At 34.6% G+C, this 15,036-nt stretch overlaps 3 protein-coding genes across 4 annotated transcripts; all 3 read left to right on the top strand.

The window, feature by feature from the left end:
• Positions 1–54: 54 nt before the first annotated feature.
• On the top strand, positions 55–4,713 carry LOC132911605 (protein Skeletor, isoforms B/C). Its single transcript, XM_060968310.1, has 13 exons — positions 55–188; positions 702–921; positions 1,002–1,110; positions 1,190–1,428; positions 1,538–1,706; positions 1,784–1,895; positions 2,062–2,198; positions 2,498–2,633; positions 2,701–2,890; positions 2,956–3,056; positions 3,342–3,596; positions 4,079–4,186; positions 4,266–4,713. Exons 1-13 carry the CDS (start codon positions 113–115, stop codon positions 4,451–4,453), a joined length of 2,040 nt encoding a protein of 679 aa, XP_060824293.1. The 5' UTR covers positions 55–112; the 3' UTR covers positions 4,454–4,713.
• A 1,714-nt stretch (positions 4,714–6,427) lies between these two features.
• On the top strand, positions 6,428–9,155 carry LOC132911620 (luciferin sulfotransferase). The gene is made up of 7 exons (XM_060968344.1): positions 6,428–6,626; positions 6,703–6,906; positions 7,531–7,627; positions 7,704–7,860; positions 7,984–8,104; positions 8,250–8,344; positions 8,604–9,155. Coding segments are annotated over exons 1-7 (987 nt in total). The 5' UTR covers positions 6,428–6,625; the 3' UTR covers positions 8,916–9,155.
• A 221-nt stretch (positions 9,156–9,376) lies between these two features.
• LOC132911606 (DDB1- and CUL4-associated factor 10) lies at positions 9,377–14,936 on the top strand. 2 transcript variants are annotated; one of them, XR_009659051.1, is made up of 6 exons: positions 9,377–10,106; positions 10,184–10,297; positions 10,384–10,753; positions 10,829–11,044; positions 11,124–14,198; positions 14,274–14,936. XR_009659051.1 is itself a non-coding variant. In XM_060968311.1 (5 exons), the coding sequence occupies exons 1-5, from the start codon at positions 9,907–9,909 to the stop codon at positions 12,243–12,245; spliced, it is 2,022 nt and encodes a 673-aa protein (XP_060824294.1). In that variant the 5' UTR covers positions 9,377–9,906; the 3' UTR covers positions 12,246–14,936. The 2 variants fall into 2 exon arrangements, 1 of the variants encoding a protein (XP_060824294.1); XM_060968311.1 differs by having other exon boundaries at positions 11,124–14,936.
• Positions 14,937–15,036: the final 100 nt, after the last annotated feature.

Here is a 15,036-nt window from a genome sequence, read left to right on the forward strand (position 1 = left end):
GCTTGCGATCAAGCTTTCGTTTTTCCATGAATCTTAGTGGCGACAGAACTAAAATCGAATCGTTCAGGAACAAGACCTGAGGCATTTCCAGCAACCCAAGGAAGATGAAGTGATGGCAGATGTTACGAGGAGGTGGATAGCGCCTGTTCTTGCCATAGTTTTAACATGTGTACTGTTTCCTGTCTGTGGTATGTTTCTCAAAATGTTCGATTATACGAGGGAACCGTACGTTCCGACAGTGAATCGATGGATAATAATTCGAGTAGTAAACGCCGCGTCGAATGACATTCCTTGACCGGGCGTTGAAATCTCCGCCTGTCAAACATAGTTTGTGATGGTTTAAGAAATTTTCGAGATATTCCAGTCAAATATGACAAGTATATCGGCTTCGATCAGTTGTTAATACTAATCGTTCAATCAGTCAAATAGCAATACGTCAAATGTAACAGCAGTATTTTTATGTTTTCTAGATATTTAATATACAGCTAAATATTTAATGTATCGGTGTAAGGAATATTTAACAAGTTAATGCCATCAAGCGTCCGTATTGCGTAAACATGATCATAATGAAAACAGTGATCTATATTGTAAAGTTTAATTTTCCTTACTTTCTCTCGTGACCGTGATTCGGAACAAAGAACTCCTAAGTGAGTAATCATTTTCTAACCATAGTGTGATTCACGATGAAATGAAATCAATAGGTCTCGACGAGTCAGATCACGAAGAATACAGAGGGAAATACCTTGGGAAGTTGAACGCGTATCATCATCAAGTAGCTGGTGACGTTTACGTCGTCGACGAGTACACGTTGTTGCTAACTTCCTTTAGCTACGATGGCAATGGAGCTGACACCTTTTTCTGGGCTGGTGCGTCGAATCGACCTGGTCCACAAGGTTTCATCGTACCGGATGAATGGGGCAAGTCAGTTTGTTTCGGTGTAACAGAAAGAAGAAGAGACTTGAGAAGAAAGTACGTGATTTAAAGATATCTTCTTGTTCCAGAACGAATGTCCTCGATCGGTACTTGAATAAGGATTTCACTCTTACTTTACCCGATAATAAAAGAATAACGGATATAAAATGGTTCGCTGTGTACGATTTAGGCAGCCAGGTATATCGTATAAAAATAATAAAAATTATTTCAACGTTAGTATATCATTGAAATAACCGTAAAAAAATATTTTTCTCAGAATACGTTTGGCGACGTGTACATTCCCGACGAATTCGATCCACCAGTACCGCAAAAGATTTCTCAATTAACAAAACGATCACACGGAGTATCTTCAGGGTCCATCGTAATTCTGGATTCGAAAACCATAAAAATACCAGAATTTACATACGATGGCCAGGGAACAGACACATATTTTTGGGTTGGACTTGGTCCACAGCCTAACAGCAAAGGGACGAAAGTACCCGACGAGTATGGCTAGTAAGTAATCACTAGAAATTTTTAAACGAACAGATTTTTCAATTTTGGCTAATTCTATTCTCAACAAGTAGATTTTCTCAGCTAATCTTGTTTTCTTGCGTTTCATCAGCCTGGAATCAATTCGCGCCTACAAGGAAGAAGATATAACGATCCAATTACCTGGAGACATGACAGTTTTCAATATCGATTGGTTAAGTATCTTCGACGTGAAAACTAAAACCAGCTACGGCTCTGTCATAGTTCCGGATGGATTAAACGTACCTCCTTCGTTAGTAAAAGTAATCAATTTTTTCAGTCTTCGATAGTTTATTGAAATGAAACTTTGCGTACTAGTAATCGATCTATCAAAGTATAGGTGATCAAGCACACGCAGACTCTACCGAATTGCATTCAACTCCACAAACGATTTCAAATCGGTTGGGAAATTTTTGGTCCACAGATCACTATCCAATTAGCAGGACAAGTTAGTAAGTACAGTTAAAAACATGTTCAGTTATCTGGTAGCAAACTTAATATTCAAACAAAAGCATTTGAAAAATAATTATTCGAATGACGTATCATCTTGTTTGACCAGATGTTGCATTAATTATGTTTTACCAGATGTTGGTATAATACGACGTTAATTAACCTTAGGTGAAGATGAATACATGGCGTTCGGTCTCTCTGGTTCCGAAACTTCTAGCCAAATGGAAGGCGCGGATGCTGTGATTGCTTATGTGGACGGTACTCGAGGCTACGCTGTGGATTATAACATCACAGCGAAAGCACCAGTACGTAAAAACCAAAAACATTATCTACACTTATGATACATTACGAGACACTTGTTAATTTTAAATGCAAACTTTAACAAAGTTGGTCTGTAATAAAATCTTCAAAACATAGTATAACCTACAGTTAGTTTTCCTTATACTATACACAGTTAATAGAAAATTATGTAAGTTCAGTTTGTAATTATTACACCTACTTATGTCTAATTCCTATATTCTATACTATTCATGAGCAAGTGTCTCGAGTGACTTGTAGAATGTAGTATAAATAAAGAATAATCGTTTTCCTATTTCACCAACAGTGTGGAAAAGTTCTCGGCCAATACAGGGGAGTTTGCAGAGATGAACTATTCGGAGGTTTAGATAATAACCAGATGTATACTGCTGTTAGAGAAGATGGAATTAGTATCGTTACATATAGACGTACTCTCAACTCATGTAAGTTAGTACATAAAATGGAAGAGAAGTGCCGAAGTGGAATTATATGGGACACTTTATATCGCAGCTGATCCAGGAGATAAAGAGTATCCAACGAATAGACCAGTTTACGTGATATGGGCTTTGGGAAGATTGGATGAAAATAAAGAGCCGACTTTCCACGATGTATATCCTAAGAGCGATCTGAAGTTAGAACTAGTTCCTGAAGAACCGGAGAACACATGCATGGATTTTACGGAAACCAATGAGAAACTAATGTAAGTAACACACTGATAATTTATATTTATACAGATTCTACTAATTGGAAATTTTATTTTGCCAGAGAACCTTGGGAGAAGACAGAAATATTTGATAGGAGTATTCGGTCCTTTAGAGCTACTATTGGCCCGTCTGGGGGTAAAAAAGGCTATCAAGGAATTACAGGTTTGATTTAGAGTTCGGATATTTCAAATATTTTGATTACATTTATTAATGGAGAATATAAATGTTTCTTCATTTATGGGATACTTAAAGATGTACTAAATTTATAGATTTATATTTAGGTAGCATAATACTTGTTATGATATTTAACAAATGAAACAGATATTTACATAGGTTCTTCATTTTTAACTGTGTTCATATAGAAAAAGAAAAGAATTTACATAAATATCCATAGTTCGTTTATTAATGTTTAATATCAAGCAATATATTAGTTTGTTCAATTTGTAGGACAAACGTCTACAGGTTTAGCATGGTACATCGAGGGTCAGTTGGTACCCAAACTATATCTGCGTCGGGGATTGACGTACAATTTCCGTGTTCACGGCGGAAATAATCCTCACAGTCCCAATTTGTACCACCCATTGATTATAACTAATGAACCACACGGTGGATATGATAAACTGAGTGATGCAGCGCAAAGTAAAATCAGAGTTTTGGCGGGTGTTGAGTTCACCAGAAGAGGACAACCGAGACCAACCGCAGGTTCGTAATAAGACATTTGTACACCTGGTCCTGTTTTTACACGATTAATTGACTCTCGAAAAAAAAAAAAGAAACACGCGATAAAAAGGATAGAAGAGATTGCAAGAGTGAGAACTTGGAACAAATTTTTATTTAATTTTATTCTTAATTAATTTTATTTAATACATTATTTTCGAGCAAATCCTGTAAAAATCTTCGATTGAATTTTTATTTAATTCTTAGTCATATTTGAACGTATTTCTTATTTTATAAACTTACAAAGACAATAATTTACGAAAGGAAGCTTCGAGTGTAAAGTGCCAAATGAATATTTTCTAAGGACGCGCCGTTCGAATCGCGTCAAATGAAATTATATCCTGTAAAAAGAGGATCGTATGTTTTCAATTCGTGTTAAATCAAAATCCGTGTAAACACAGAACCGGCTGTAATCGAAATTATTTCGAAAAGAGATACGTAATGCCGGAACAACTTATTTCTCTTAGTTGGACCACTTTGCTTAAGTAAACACGGTGCCCGAGACAGAAGACTAGATGATGATTTTATGACGTTTAAACAATTTAATAGAACATTAGTGAGTACGTGTGAACCAGGTAAGAAAATATAAAGTTTCTAGTTCTTTTTTTTTCTTTTATAAATAAATGTTTCTTCATTCACTGTCATTTCTTGTAGGTGAAGGTGGAGTGCTAGAAATTACACCGAACTCTACCTGGCCAGATATCGTTTATTACAATTCATTTACCCATGCAAATATGGGTTGGAAGATATACATACTGGATGCTTATTCGAAAAGCATCGCTGTTACTCAACGATTATCGTTACTTGCAGGAATAACGGCTGTGTTTTTTCGTTTGTTATAAATATAGATATAGGTTACTAAGATTAGTCGTACCTTTTTATTATACAAGCGTAAATTGACTGATTTTAGTAAATAGAACGAAGAATTTCATCTTTCATTACATGTGCAGACAGAATGTTTCGTTCCTAAGCTAGAAATGAATCAAAATCGCAGAGAGGTCAATGCATTCCAATGTGCGAATTTATTATAATTTTGTTATTAATAAATACCATCTTAGTCATACGATGAATTTCCAATTGTAATATTTAATGATAATAAATATATTATATATGAATTAATTTCTACTTATTAAGAAACAAATTCTTAAAAAACATAATCTATTTTTAATATTTTTAGAATATATATACAGAGTAAAATACATATTTAAAATATAATCTTCACCTTCAGTTGCCTTTTAATTTTGCGGTGACCTCCAGTTCACATTGTACAAACATGCACATGAACAACAGTAGTAATCCAACATTAAGAACTATGCTTAAAATCGAACAAGGAAACTATGGTGACTAAGTAACTACATACCTAAATCTACCCTTGAAATCTAAATATGTACTTTGCATTGCCTTTTGTTTTCTTTGATTGTACGTTTTTCCCTTACTTAGACGTAACAGCTCTTGTTATTAGCTCATTTCTATTTCTTTTGTCTGCTTCTTCTTTCTTTTCTTTAATTGTTTTGCCTATTCCTCATCTTCCAGCGACTCCTCCATACTTTCTGTCCAACTTGCCATCCCTTCAGAGTCTCCGGCTCTTTTCCACATAGCTCGCGTCACTTCTCATTTTTTTCTTTGCAATATCTATTCTTTTTCTCCTTGTTTTCGGATCTCAATCTATTTTCCTCTTTTCCTCATTCCTCTTCATGTAACTTGGTCAATCTGGCACTATTATTTTTCCATGTCTCTGAACGTATTTAAATTCTCAGATCTTATTCGCTCTCTCTTGTTCTTTCACTTGCATCTATCTGTTACTTCCCAAATTTTCCACATCTCTTTCCCTTCACTTTCAAACCTCTCTATCTCTTTCTCCGAGTACCCACACCTTCTAAAATATTCTTCCTTTCCTTTTCGCCATCTCGTCCATCGGCATCTATCTTTCTCTTCTTTTCCTTCCTGCCAACATTCCTTTACTAACATACTGTATTCTCCCTCATTTCCTTCCTCGTATTCTGCAGGCCTTTTTCCTAAACCTATCTTCGTCCTGTCTCTTTATTTTCTCTCTTATTGTACATATTGATGTATTTTTATTCACCCCCATAATCAGTCTCAAGTATTCGTTGTAGATAATGGAATAAATAAAATCAGAAAAGTTTTATGAAGGTTCGTTAGCCAGTAGAAAAAGCCATAGAATAACAACAGCAGTTCGCACCTGAACATTGGCGAGTGATAATCGATTAAAGCCAAAAGCTGCAGTCGCAGCAATCGATCACGTGCATGTTTTCCTTATATCTACATAAATCCTATATAGGAGTTCAGGAAACAGAATTCGTAAGATCGTTTATTGTTTGTCCACAATTGCGTCGAATATAGGGAGACATAGCGAATAAGGAAGATAGAGGGATTGAGAGTCATAATAGTTGCAAAAGATCAAAAGCGATGAGACAACACTAATGCGACAAGAAAGAATTCCTATATTCTTTGAGTACATGTTAAGTACATCACTTAAGATATACGAGTATTGGTACGATTAGTTGGAAAGCGTAAACTTTCTCCAGAGAGAAATCTGTTACGAGAAAGTTAATAAATCTAAATAATCTTCGAATTACATCTTTTTAGCGTTCTATACTTTTATGAAAATAAAATGGTTTTAAATAAAACAAAATTTGTATCAGTTTGTAATATACAAACTTAACACAGCAAGAGACGCAGTTTCTTTCTAAGATTATTGTACAATATTGTCCAACGACTGAACAATCAACCGAGCAACATAAATAATTATTATAAATAAATCAATAAAAATTAAGTATTATTGCACTATATTATAGTCATCATTACCATATTATTCAGAGGAAATGCCTAAGAATCGAAAGTTGTTTACGTTGAAAAAAGAGGAAACCGGTCTGTCAGTGGGCCGAGAAGGTACCAATAAGTCCGTGAACCTCATTTCATTTCAGACTGCAGGACGATTAACATCCTTGTTCGTGTGCCAGTGTTCGAATTCTTTCTAACAAAATTGTATACCAAGTAAGTTGTTCAATTTACATAGATTTGGGCGAAGGATTGCATGATTCTGTCGTTACATCGAGTATAATCTTTGCAGTGGACAAAAAATTTCTTAATTTCACCACGATCGAAGGAGATGTAGGACGAAGATTGGATAAGATGTTTGGCGTGAAACCTAGTTTCCTAAGAGTAGAACCAGGTCATTGTTTATTACCACCCCAATTCGTTTTTCATGGGGTGAATATCAGAGATATGGAGATCTATGACGATGATGTGTGGATGATTTCATATCCGAGAACTGGTAAAATTCGTTCAAATCTATATCTTATGTTTTATATTTATACAGTGTGTCCTAGGTTTTAACGATGAAACTTTGTCAGTATATTATAACTAGGGGGAATAAATGTTACATAAACATAGGTCGTTTAAAACTTTATTAAAAACTTATGGCAGAAGTACGAATTACAAAGGGAACAGTAACAAACTTGCGAATAGATGAGCAATATTCATCTTTGGCCTATTTATACGAGCTGTGTTTACTATCTCAGATTGTTAAAAGGAACGCAATATTCTTATAGCGCTCCCAGAATTAACAAACACTCCATCTCAAAATATCCATCATTCTTGATAACACGAGATTGACAGCGGTCGAAAGTGGAATTTCTTACTCTGTGAAGTTCATCTTTATTTTGCCTCAATTCTGTAAACGCATCATTAATTTTTTTTTATCGATTGATCATGTAAACTCGTATTTAATATCTTTGTCATAATTTTTTAATAAAGCTCTAAACGACATATGCTTATATATAATATCTTTTTCTGTTTTTAATCAATAAAATATGTATAATGGTAAAACTAAGTCGCTAAAATCGGTAGCATCCTGTATAATGATATGAATTTCTATCAATTTTTGAATTCATTGCAGGTAGTCATTGGGCACAGGAAATGGTATGGTGTATCGCAAATAACTTCGATTACAAAAGTGCTGAAACTCTGTTTCTTTTACGTAACCCATTGCTCGAGTACGTTTTATTAAAAAAAAGGAAACAATTTTCATGAAAGATTTTCGTGGATCATGCAAATGAATTTTATCTGTAGAGCTTCGTCATTGATGGTCACAGGGGACTCTGTGGAATGGTTTTCGAAGATGGGTGATTCGGTAAAATACGTTATGACGATGCAACGACCCAGATACGTTAAATCTCACCTCCCTTTCGATTTATTGCCACAGCAAATCCATCAAAAGAAACCGAAAGTATTCAAACATTTTACAATATATTATACTATAATCAACGATCGTGATATATTATATATAGGAGCGAAAATATATGATAAATATATAAGAAATAAATTACGTTGATATTGTGAATTGTTTCAGGTCATCTACGTTGCTAGAAATCCAAAAGATACCTGCGTAAGCTTTTATCATTATTGTAAGAAATTTCATAATATAGTGGGGAGCTTTGAAGAATTTGCTGACTTGTTTTTAGATGACAATAGTATGTACCGAATATGCATATGTATATATATATATTTTTATATATTTATTACTATAAAAATCTGTCTGTAATTATTACTTATTATTATTAGTATTATAATATCTATATGGCATATATGTTCATTAACAACTACTTTCAATTTAAGTACCATTGACTCCGTTTTGGAATCACGTTTTGAAATTCTGGGCTATAAGAGATCAAGAGAATGTATTATTTTTAACGTATGAAGGAATGAAGAAGGTAATATAGTAATATATTTAAAATCAGACGACTGGTATTCATTCGAATTCATACTTTTGTAAATACAAGTAAAAAAGTAAAATCTAGACATAAATTTGTTTCATCTATTAAATGTAATATCAAGTTTGGATATTTTTCATATATATGGACATTATGTATATCCCATGTATTTGTGTGCCTTTAGATTTTTTATAAGCGCATAAAAATTCGCGATCTATTTATAAAGTTAAAAGTAATGTCTCAAACAATGATGTTTCAGGATCAAAAGGAAACGATTAGGAGGACAGCAGAATTTCTGGGGAAAACTGCGACAGAGGAACAAATCGCTGTTCTTTGTGAGCACTTAAAGTTCACAAAGATGGCAGTTAACCCGGCCATAAATATGGAACTAATTGTTCCACAGAAGGACGTGCCAGAGAATGACAAATTTATAAGAAAGGGCAGAGTCGGTGATTGGAGAAACTATATGTCCGAAGGACTGTCACAAAGATTCGATGAATGGACCGAAAAGCACTTGGGCGGAAGTGGCCTTGACTTCGACAAACAAATGGTTCTTTATGATGAGGACTGAAAACTATGTACTGAATTGTGTATTTTCTAAGTTTAGGTTGTACAAGAACCGATATTTGTGTAAAATAATTACATTCGTTTTAACTGTTATACTGTTATTTTTTATGTTAATGTACATATGCTTATATAGTTGCATAAATTTGTACGTATCGTTGTCGATAAAATATATTAGAAAAGTAGCAAAATGTATGTGTGTGTGTAAACTGAAGTTCAGTATAAATTAATGTTATTTACTCATTAATTACGCGAAGTTCGATATCATATATACACTTGTTACACGACCGGTTTTCTAATAATGGACAGCAACTACAGTTTTTCATACTAAAATGGCTTTCTAATTTCGTGAGAAGAACGGATTTTCAAGGAATTCAAGTACTTGTATGTTTAATTTACCTGAACCTGGAATGTAACGCACTATGGGAATCCTGTTCGAGACTCGCGCTCGAGTTGTCGTTTCGTCGATTCTCAGCGCACGACATTGTATGTCAAAGCAAAGATGGCGTTGATTCATGTTGTGTCAGGTGTTTAAAATTTCTTAAAATTATATCGAAGTATGACATTGGATTGTGGTCGTGACACTTCAGTTAGTTATTTAAATCGTTTTTAGTTTTGTGAAAGATCGTCAATTGAAGAAAAAGTAAAGGCATCTGTCAAGAGTCACGTGTAATACTGTCCGATAGTGGTATTTTGCACTTAACCTTAGCCTTTACTTGGTATTGTACGATCGTCTTCAAATTTCGTAAAAATTATTTGGAAAAAACGTCGATGGTGTATTTTTTCTTAGAGAAGAAATCAAAATTTTTTATCAATCGTTTTCCTGGCAATACTAATGGTATTCTTTTATATCGTATGATAAAAGAAAGGTTTAAAACGAATCCGTAAAGTTAAAGTTCGAATTATGCGCTTTTAAAGTGTGTTTACGAAATATTAGATCTTTTCTGAGTTGCCAAAAATATTTATTTGGATGCTGGTAAAATTTACACCTGGCTGAAATGCCCAGGATAAAAACCAAACAAGCAAGTAGCCTTTGGTTAAGGCAACGCGAATTGGGTGTACAGTTCTCTTTGGGACATGCTGATCACTTTCATAAAACTCTTTATTCCTCTATACAACCGGTAACTTCTTGGGATCATGCGTTGTCTGCAGCCGCTGCCCATGGTGGAGTTTTTAATCTTGAATATTCCCCAGATGGGTAAGTACATACATGCTTTTAGTTCTATGAAAAATATTATATATAATAATAACATAATACTTTTTCTTGTATGACAGCTCTCTTTTGTTGGCGGCATGCGAGAAGAAAAGTATTTTAATGTTTGATCCTCTGAGGAGAAGCTTGATCCATGCGATTGATAATGCTCATAACGATTGTGTTAATTGTGTTAGGTATGTGTAGATCTTGTTTTCTTAATTAATGTAAGTTAATTATTGTAACACTAAATATCTGATAAGAATAACTTTTTTTACAATAGGTTTTTGGATCAACGTATGTTTGCAACATGTTCAGATGATAGTACGGTAGCTCTTTGGGATGCTAGAAACTTAAAGAATAGAATAAGAACTCTTCAAGGTCATTCGAATTGGGTGAAGAATATAGAGTATAGTCCCAAAGATAATTTATTACTAACCAGTGGTTTTGATGGTAGTATATATACTTGGGATATTAATAGTTTCACAGAAAATAGTATTCTTTATACGCGTGTGTTCCATACAAATGGACTGATGCGAACTAGACTTAGTCCAGATGCCAATAAAATGTTAATAAGTACTACTTCTGGATACCTCATCATTATACACAACCTTAAGTTAAGCACTTTAACTCAGGACTTGGCAGGATTTAGAGTGTGTTTCATTTCTGGTATTACATCTTCATATCTTGCTTAACACATTTTGTATACAAATTAATTTTTATTTTAGCCAAATATGTATCGGTTAATGCAATCATCTCAAACTACGATACCAAATGTGGCAAGTTTCACGCATCTCTTTTCCCATTCTCGTACACATAACCGAGTAGAATTTTTAACCGATTTCCCTGTTGGCGATGATGCTGAGATAATATCAAGTTTGCAAGTGCACCCTCATGGATGGTGTGCTTTGTCTAGGAATGTCAGTAACGGAGAAAAATCTGAGGTTCATATTAACAAGCTTACACAATCGACTTCGGTTACATATATTTTTCTTATATTTCATTGATGATTGTATATTCCAGTGGACTTGTATTCATGATATACAAGAGCGTGATGTATCCAGCACAGCGGATCAGGCGAAAGAAGGAGAGGAGACAGCACCGCAGTTTAACGAAGTGCCCGTAGAAGAGTTCGAGGATTTTCAACAACCTCAACCTTCTCGCTCGGGTATAACATCTTCCTTTTTAATAGAAAGTCCAAACAACCGCGTTAGAGTAGTTCATACTACGTCCGATACGAGATCAAACGCGGCTGGATTTTCAGATAACGCGCAATCAGCTAGATCCCCGAGAAATAATTGGCAGTCAGTGTCTCGTAGAGCGTCACGGTCGCAATCGAGGAATTCGCGTTTGGACAGAAATGCGACAAGAGCGAATTTCGGCTCGATTGAAGTTAGTTCTAGTTCAAGCTCGTCTGATTCTCGTGTAAACACGGATAGAGACAATAGACAGGGGGATAGGTACATATACGCCGCTGACATTTATGCGGCTGATGAGAGCATACTGGAAGAAGGTTCTGGTGATCAAGAAAGAGAGTCAGGACAGGAATACAGGCCGAGACCAAATGTTCACCTTAACTACTTAAGACCACGCAATATAATCGAAAATTTTCCTAGCGGTAATATAGAGTTACATGTAAGTACGACTGACGTATGGGAAGCACACGTAGCAATTAGGGAAGCTCGGCTTAGAAGGGAGAGGGATTGGCTTTCTAGATCGAGTAACAATACTGTCGTTATTATCGGTGATAGAATTAGGGTTCAGAATCGAAATAGGCAAGGCCAGCAAACAATGTACGCTATTCCGCGAAATCGCATGATCCATCAAAATACACCTAGATTAACGCATTACATAGAGGAACCTAACGTTGGTTCCGGTTATATAAAAGAATTATGTTTCTCTGCCGATGGCCGACTAATATGTTCACCGTTTGGTTACGGAGTTCGTTTGCTAGGATTTTCTGAAAATTGTTCGGAATTATCTAACTGTGTTCCTCCCTACAACGAGTCTATACAGTTGAACGAAATAGCGATAAACTCTAGTCACTCTGGCATCGTAGTCTGTACAAAATTTTCTCCAAGGCATTGTTTGCTCGTGTCAGGCTGTCTTAGTGGAAGAATCGTTTGGCATCAACCAGTAGTTTAGTAAAATTAATGTCAACTCTTCACTATAGTCTGCCTAGAGAACGTCTTGATGAGATATATTACTTGCCTATATTTTCTTCTTTTTATTTTTCACTTTTTGTTTTCTTTCTTTTTAATGAGGTGAATATCGGGAAATACGAAGATTTTTTTAAATATACAGTTTTTGATACATTTTATTTTTTAGCGTGTTTTGTTATAGATATGAGGTTAGGAGGTTAGGAAACCCTTTGTGGCCGAGGAGTATTGGCGCGCGCAGTTGAGAAAATATACACGTTGAACATTTGCGTTGTTCATTGTTGAGGCTTGTATTTTCTTTAATATTTAGTTCATCATCACTGTTACTATCGCTAGAAATATTGAAACGTTTGAGTCGTTGAACGAAGTTCGTTTCCGTTGTCTAAAGCTCTGTCGTCGTCTTCTATCTTATCAGATTTAAAATAATATTCATCATTACTACTATTACTATCGAACATGTCCTTTCCTATACATGCCTTTTAGGCATCGTATATAAGATACTATAAACAATATATAAAATATAAAAAAAGCTAGCTGATTCGCCTGGTAATGCCATTGAAATCTGAAATTCGTTGTAACTCGACCATCATCCTACATCGTGAGTTTACGTTAAACGGAAAATAGGATTTCTAAAGATCTATAATTTTCTTTCATTAAAAACATAGTACTGTTTTTGTACTGCAATACGCATGCGTAAATACGCATAAGATTATGCGTATAAAAAAAAATAGACGTACGCCAGAAATCTCAAAATAAGTGTCTGGAACTGTGAACAAATTCGGGTAACTATATGCCGATATGCGCCCACAACGGTAAAAAGACTTGGGTAGCTATTTGCCGACACTCGTCCGCAAAGGGTTTCAAGCTAATTATTTGCACGTAGCGCTTTTTACTCAAAACGCGATAAACGTGGTCAAATATGAGTTATTTTATATTGGAATTATCTCTCGCTAGTGATTTAAAAAGAAAACAGTCATGACGTTATTTTAAGTACCGTTCAATAAAATCAATTAATTCATCTTGTATATTTAGAAAACTGATTACTGAAACATAGTATTTTTACTAACAGACGTATATTTCTATTGAAAAATTTTAATATCTTAATAAGTCTACGGCAGAGTACTTTTCGTATTATATCGCCAGAGAAAACGTAGGAGCAAGAATGCAGAAAACATTCCATCAACTGATCTGTATATTACACACTTTCGTAGAATATTGGCGATTGCATTGCCATTTGCAACTGAATATACATTTTGCATTTGTACGTCTTGTTTGGCAATAATCGAAGGAATGATTGCGGTTTGCGATCAATTTCTGAATCATTGGCAATAGTGATCTAGGATCTAAGGACAGGAAAAGAGGTAATATGTACCATAGAATGAAATTATTGTGCAAGAAAATCAACCTCGCTAAAATACGTAAATACAACGCTGAATATGTAACGTTGGCGTTACCGTTAGTATTAAATTATTTAGCTGCGTATTGCGTGACTATTAATAAGTACCCGAAATTTCAACTAATCATGAGATAATTATTAAAATTGGTGTTGCTGTTTACCGAGAGAAACGATGCCTTCTCTCGACTGTCGTCGAAACGAAAACCACGCTGTTAATCAACACGACTTCAATTCTGAATAAACAACTCGATCAATTTTCAAGTTGAATAATGTAGAAAAACAAAGAAAAGAAATGGCGTTGCTCGTAACTTCAAAGCGAACGCGAATATACGGATTGTACTAATGAACAAATATTTGTAATTTATTTGAGCCATGTCTTTGACTATATATTCATATACGAAGTTTAAGCGTATTTAGATCGATTGTAGAATCGAAATGGATATCGCTTTTATCGTAAACTCTGTGTTCCATGGAACATCTTATGCTCGTACTGTTAAGTAGAAAACAAATCGTGTACCATATGTAAATACATTGTCAATTTAGGTAAATAATAACAATATAAATGTAATAACCAAATACGATATGGTTTATGTTCGTAAGCGTCGTATTACTTTTAAGGTTAGAGTGAATGAAACTAATGTTTGGAAGAAGCAGTCTGTAAATGCTCGAAATCGTGAAGTTCGTCAATTTTGGTAAGTTAGATATATCTGTAGTCATATTCATGTTTCTACGAGAAAATTTCAATTCGTTGAACAAAAAGTGGAACATATAATATAAATTATAATATAAGTATAAATTGAAATATAATTCGACATAGAATCAAATGGATATGTACATGAAATTAAGGGTTATATTAATTTCAACAAAACAATGTTAGAAATTATTCACTCGTTAGTTTCTTTCGAATTTTATGGAAATTATTCACTAGTTTCTTTCGAGTTTTGCCCGCGAATTGTACGATAAACGGGGCAAATTATTTCGCGTGCCATTGATGGTTACTTAAATTGGATGTGGATTTTTGATGATATGCAGACTGTGAGTGCAAATGCAGGTTTCTCAACAATCTTCCCTTTCATCGGAAAAACGTGCAAATTGTATTTTTGCTTATCGCGTATCCACTTGACGATTATTTTCGAATAATCCGACTGATCGTGGCCTGCACGCTCTTTATACATATTATAACTATACGATCGTGTATAATTGTTAATGTGCTCATTGTTTTTGTAAGATTTGTTTGTTTTCTTTTTCTATATAATAAAATGTTGCTTAATGTCTTTCGTCGGTCCAGGTCGAGTCTCCCATCGTTAACGAAAAATCCCTGTGAACGATAATGGTATTTCGTTCAGAATGTGTTTGCTAGTTAGCAAAGGTCTTTTATGTC

Source organism: Bombus pascuorum, chromosome 11 (genome assembly GCF_905332965.1).
Source record: "Bombus pascuorum chromosome 11, iyBomPasc1.1, whole genome shotgun sequence".
Classification (NCBI taxonomy): Eukaryota; Metazoa; Arthropoda; class Insecta; order Hymenoptera; family Apidae; genus Bombus; species Bombus pascuorum.

Bases quoted from the DNA above. Each gene is read 5' to 3' on its own strand.
- LOC132911605 (XM_060968310.1), top strand. From the start codon at position 113: ATGGCAGATGTTACGAGGAGGTGGATAGCGCCTGTTCTTGCCATAGTT. The intron at 1,111-1,189 runs GTATATCGTATA...TATTTTTCTCAG, and splicing joins TGTACGATTTAGGCAGCCAG to AATACGTTTGGCGACGTGTA. The intron at 3,597-4,078 runs GTTCGTAATAAG...TATTTCTCTTAG, and splicing joins ACAACCGAGACCAACCGCAG to TTGGACCACTTTGCTTAAGT.
- LOC132911620 (XM_060968344.1), top strand. The intron at 8,105-8,249 runs GTATGTACCGAA...TTTCAATTTAAG, and splicing joins CTTGTTTTTAGATGACAATA to TACCATTGACTCCGTTTTGG. The intron at 8,345-8,603 runs GTAATATAGTAA...ATGATGTTTCAG, and splicing joins CGTATGAAGGAATGAAGAAG to GATCAAAAGGAAACGATTAG.
- LOC132911606 (XM_060968311.1), top strand. From the start codon at position 9,907: ATGCCCAGGATAAAAACCAAACAAGCAAGTAGCCTTTGGTTAAGGCAA. The intron at 10,298-10,383 runs GTATGTGTAGAT...TTTTTACAATAG, and splicing joins GATTGTGTTAATTGTGTTAG to GTTTTTGGATCAACGTATGT. The intron at 11,045-11,123 runs GTTCATATTAAC...TGTATATTCCAG, and splicing joins GTAACGGAGAAAAATCTGAG to TGGACTTGTATTCATGATAT.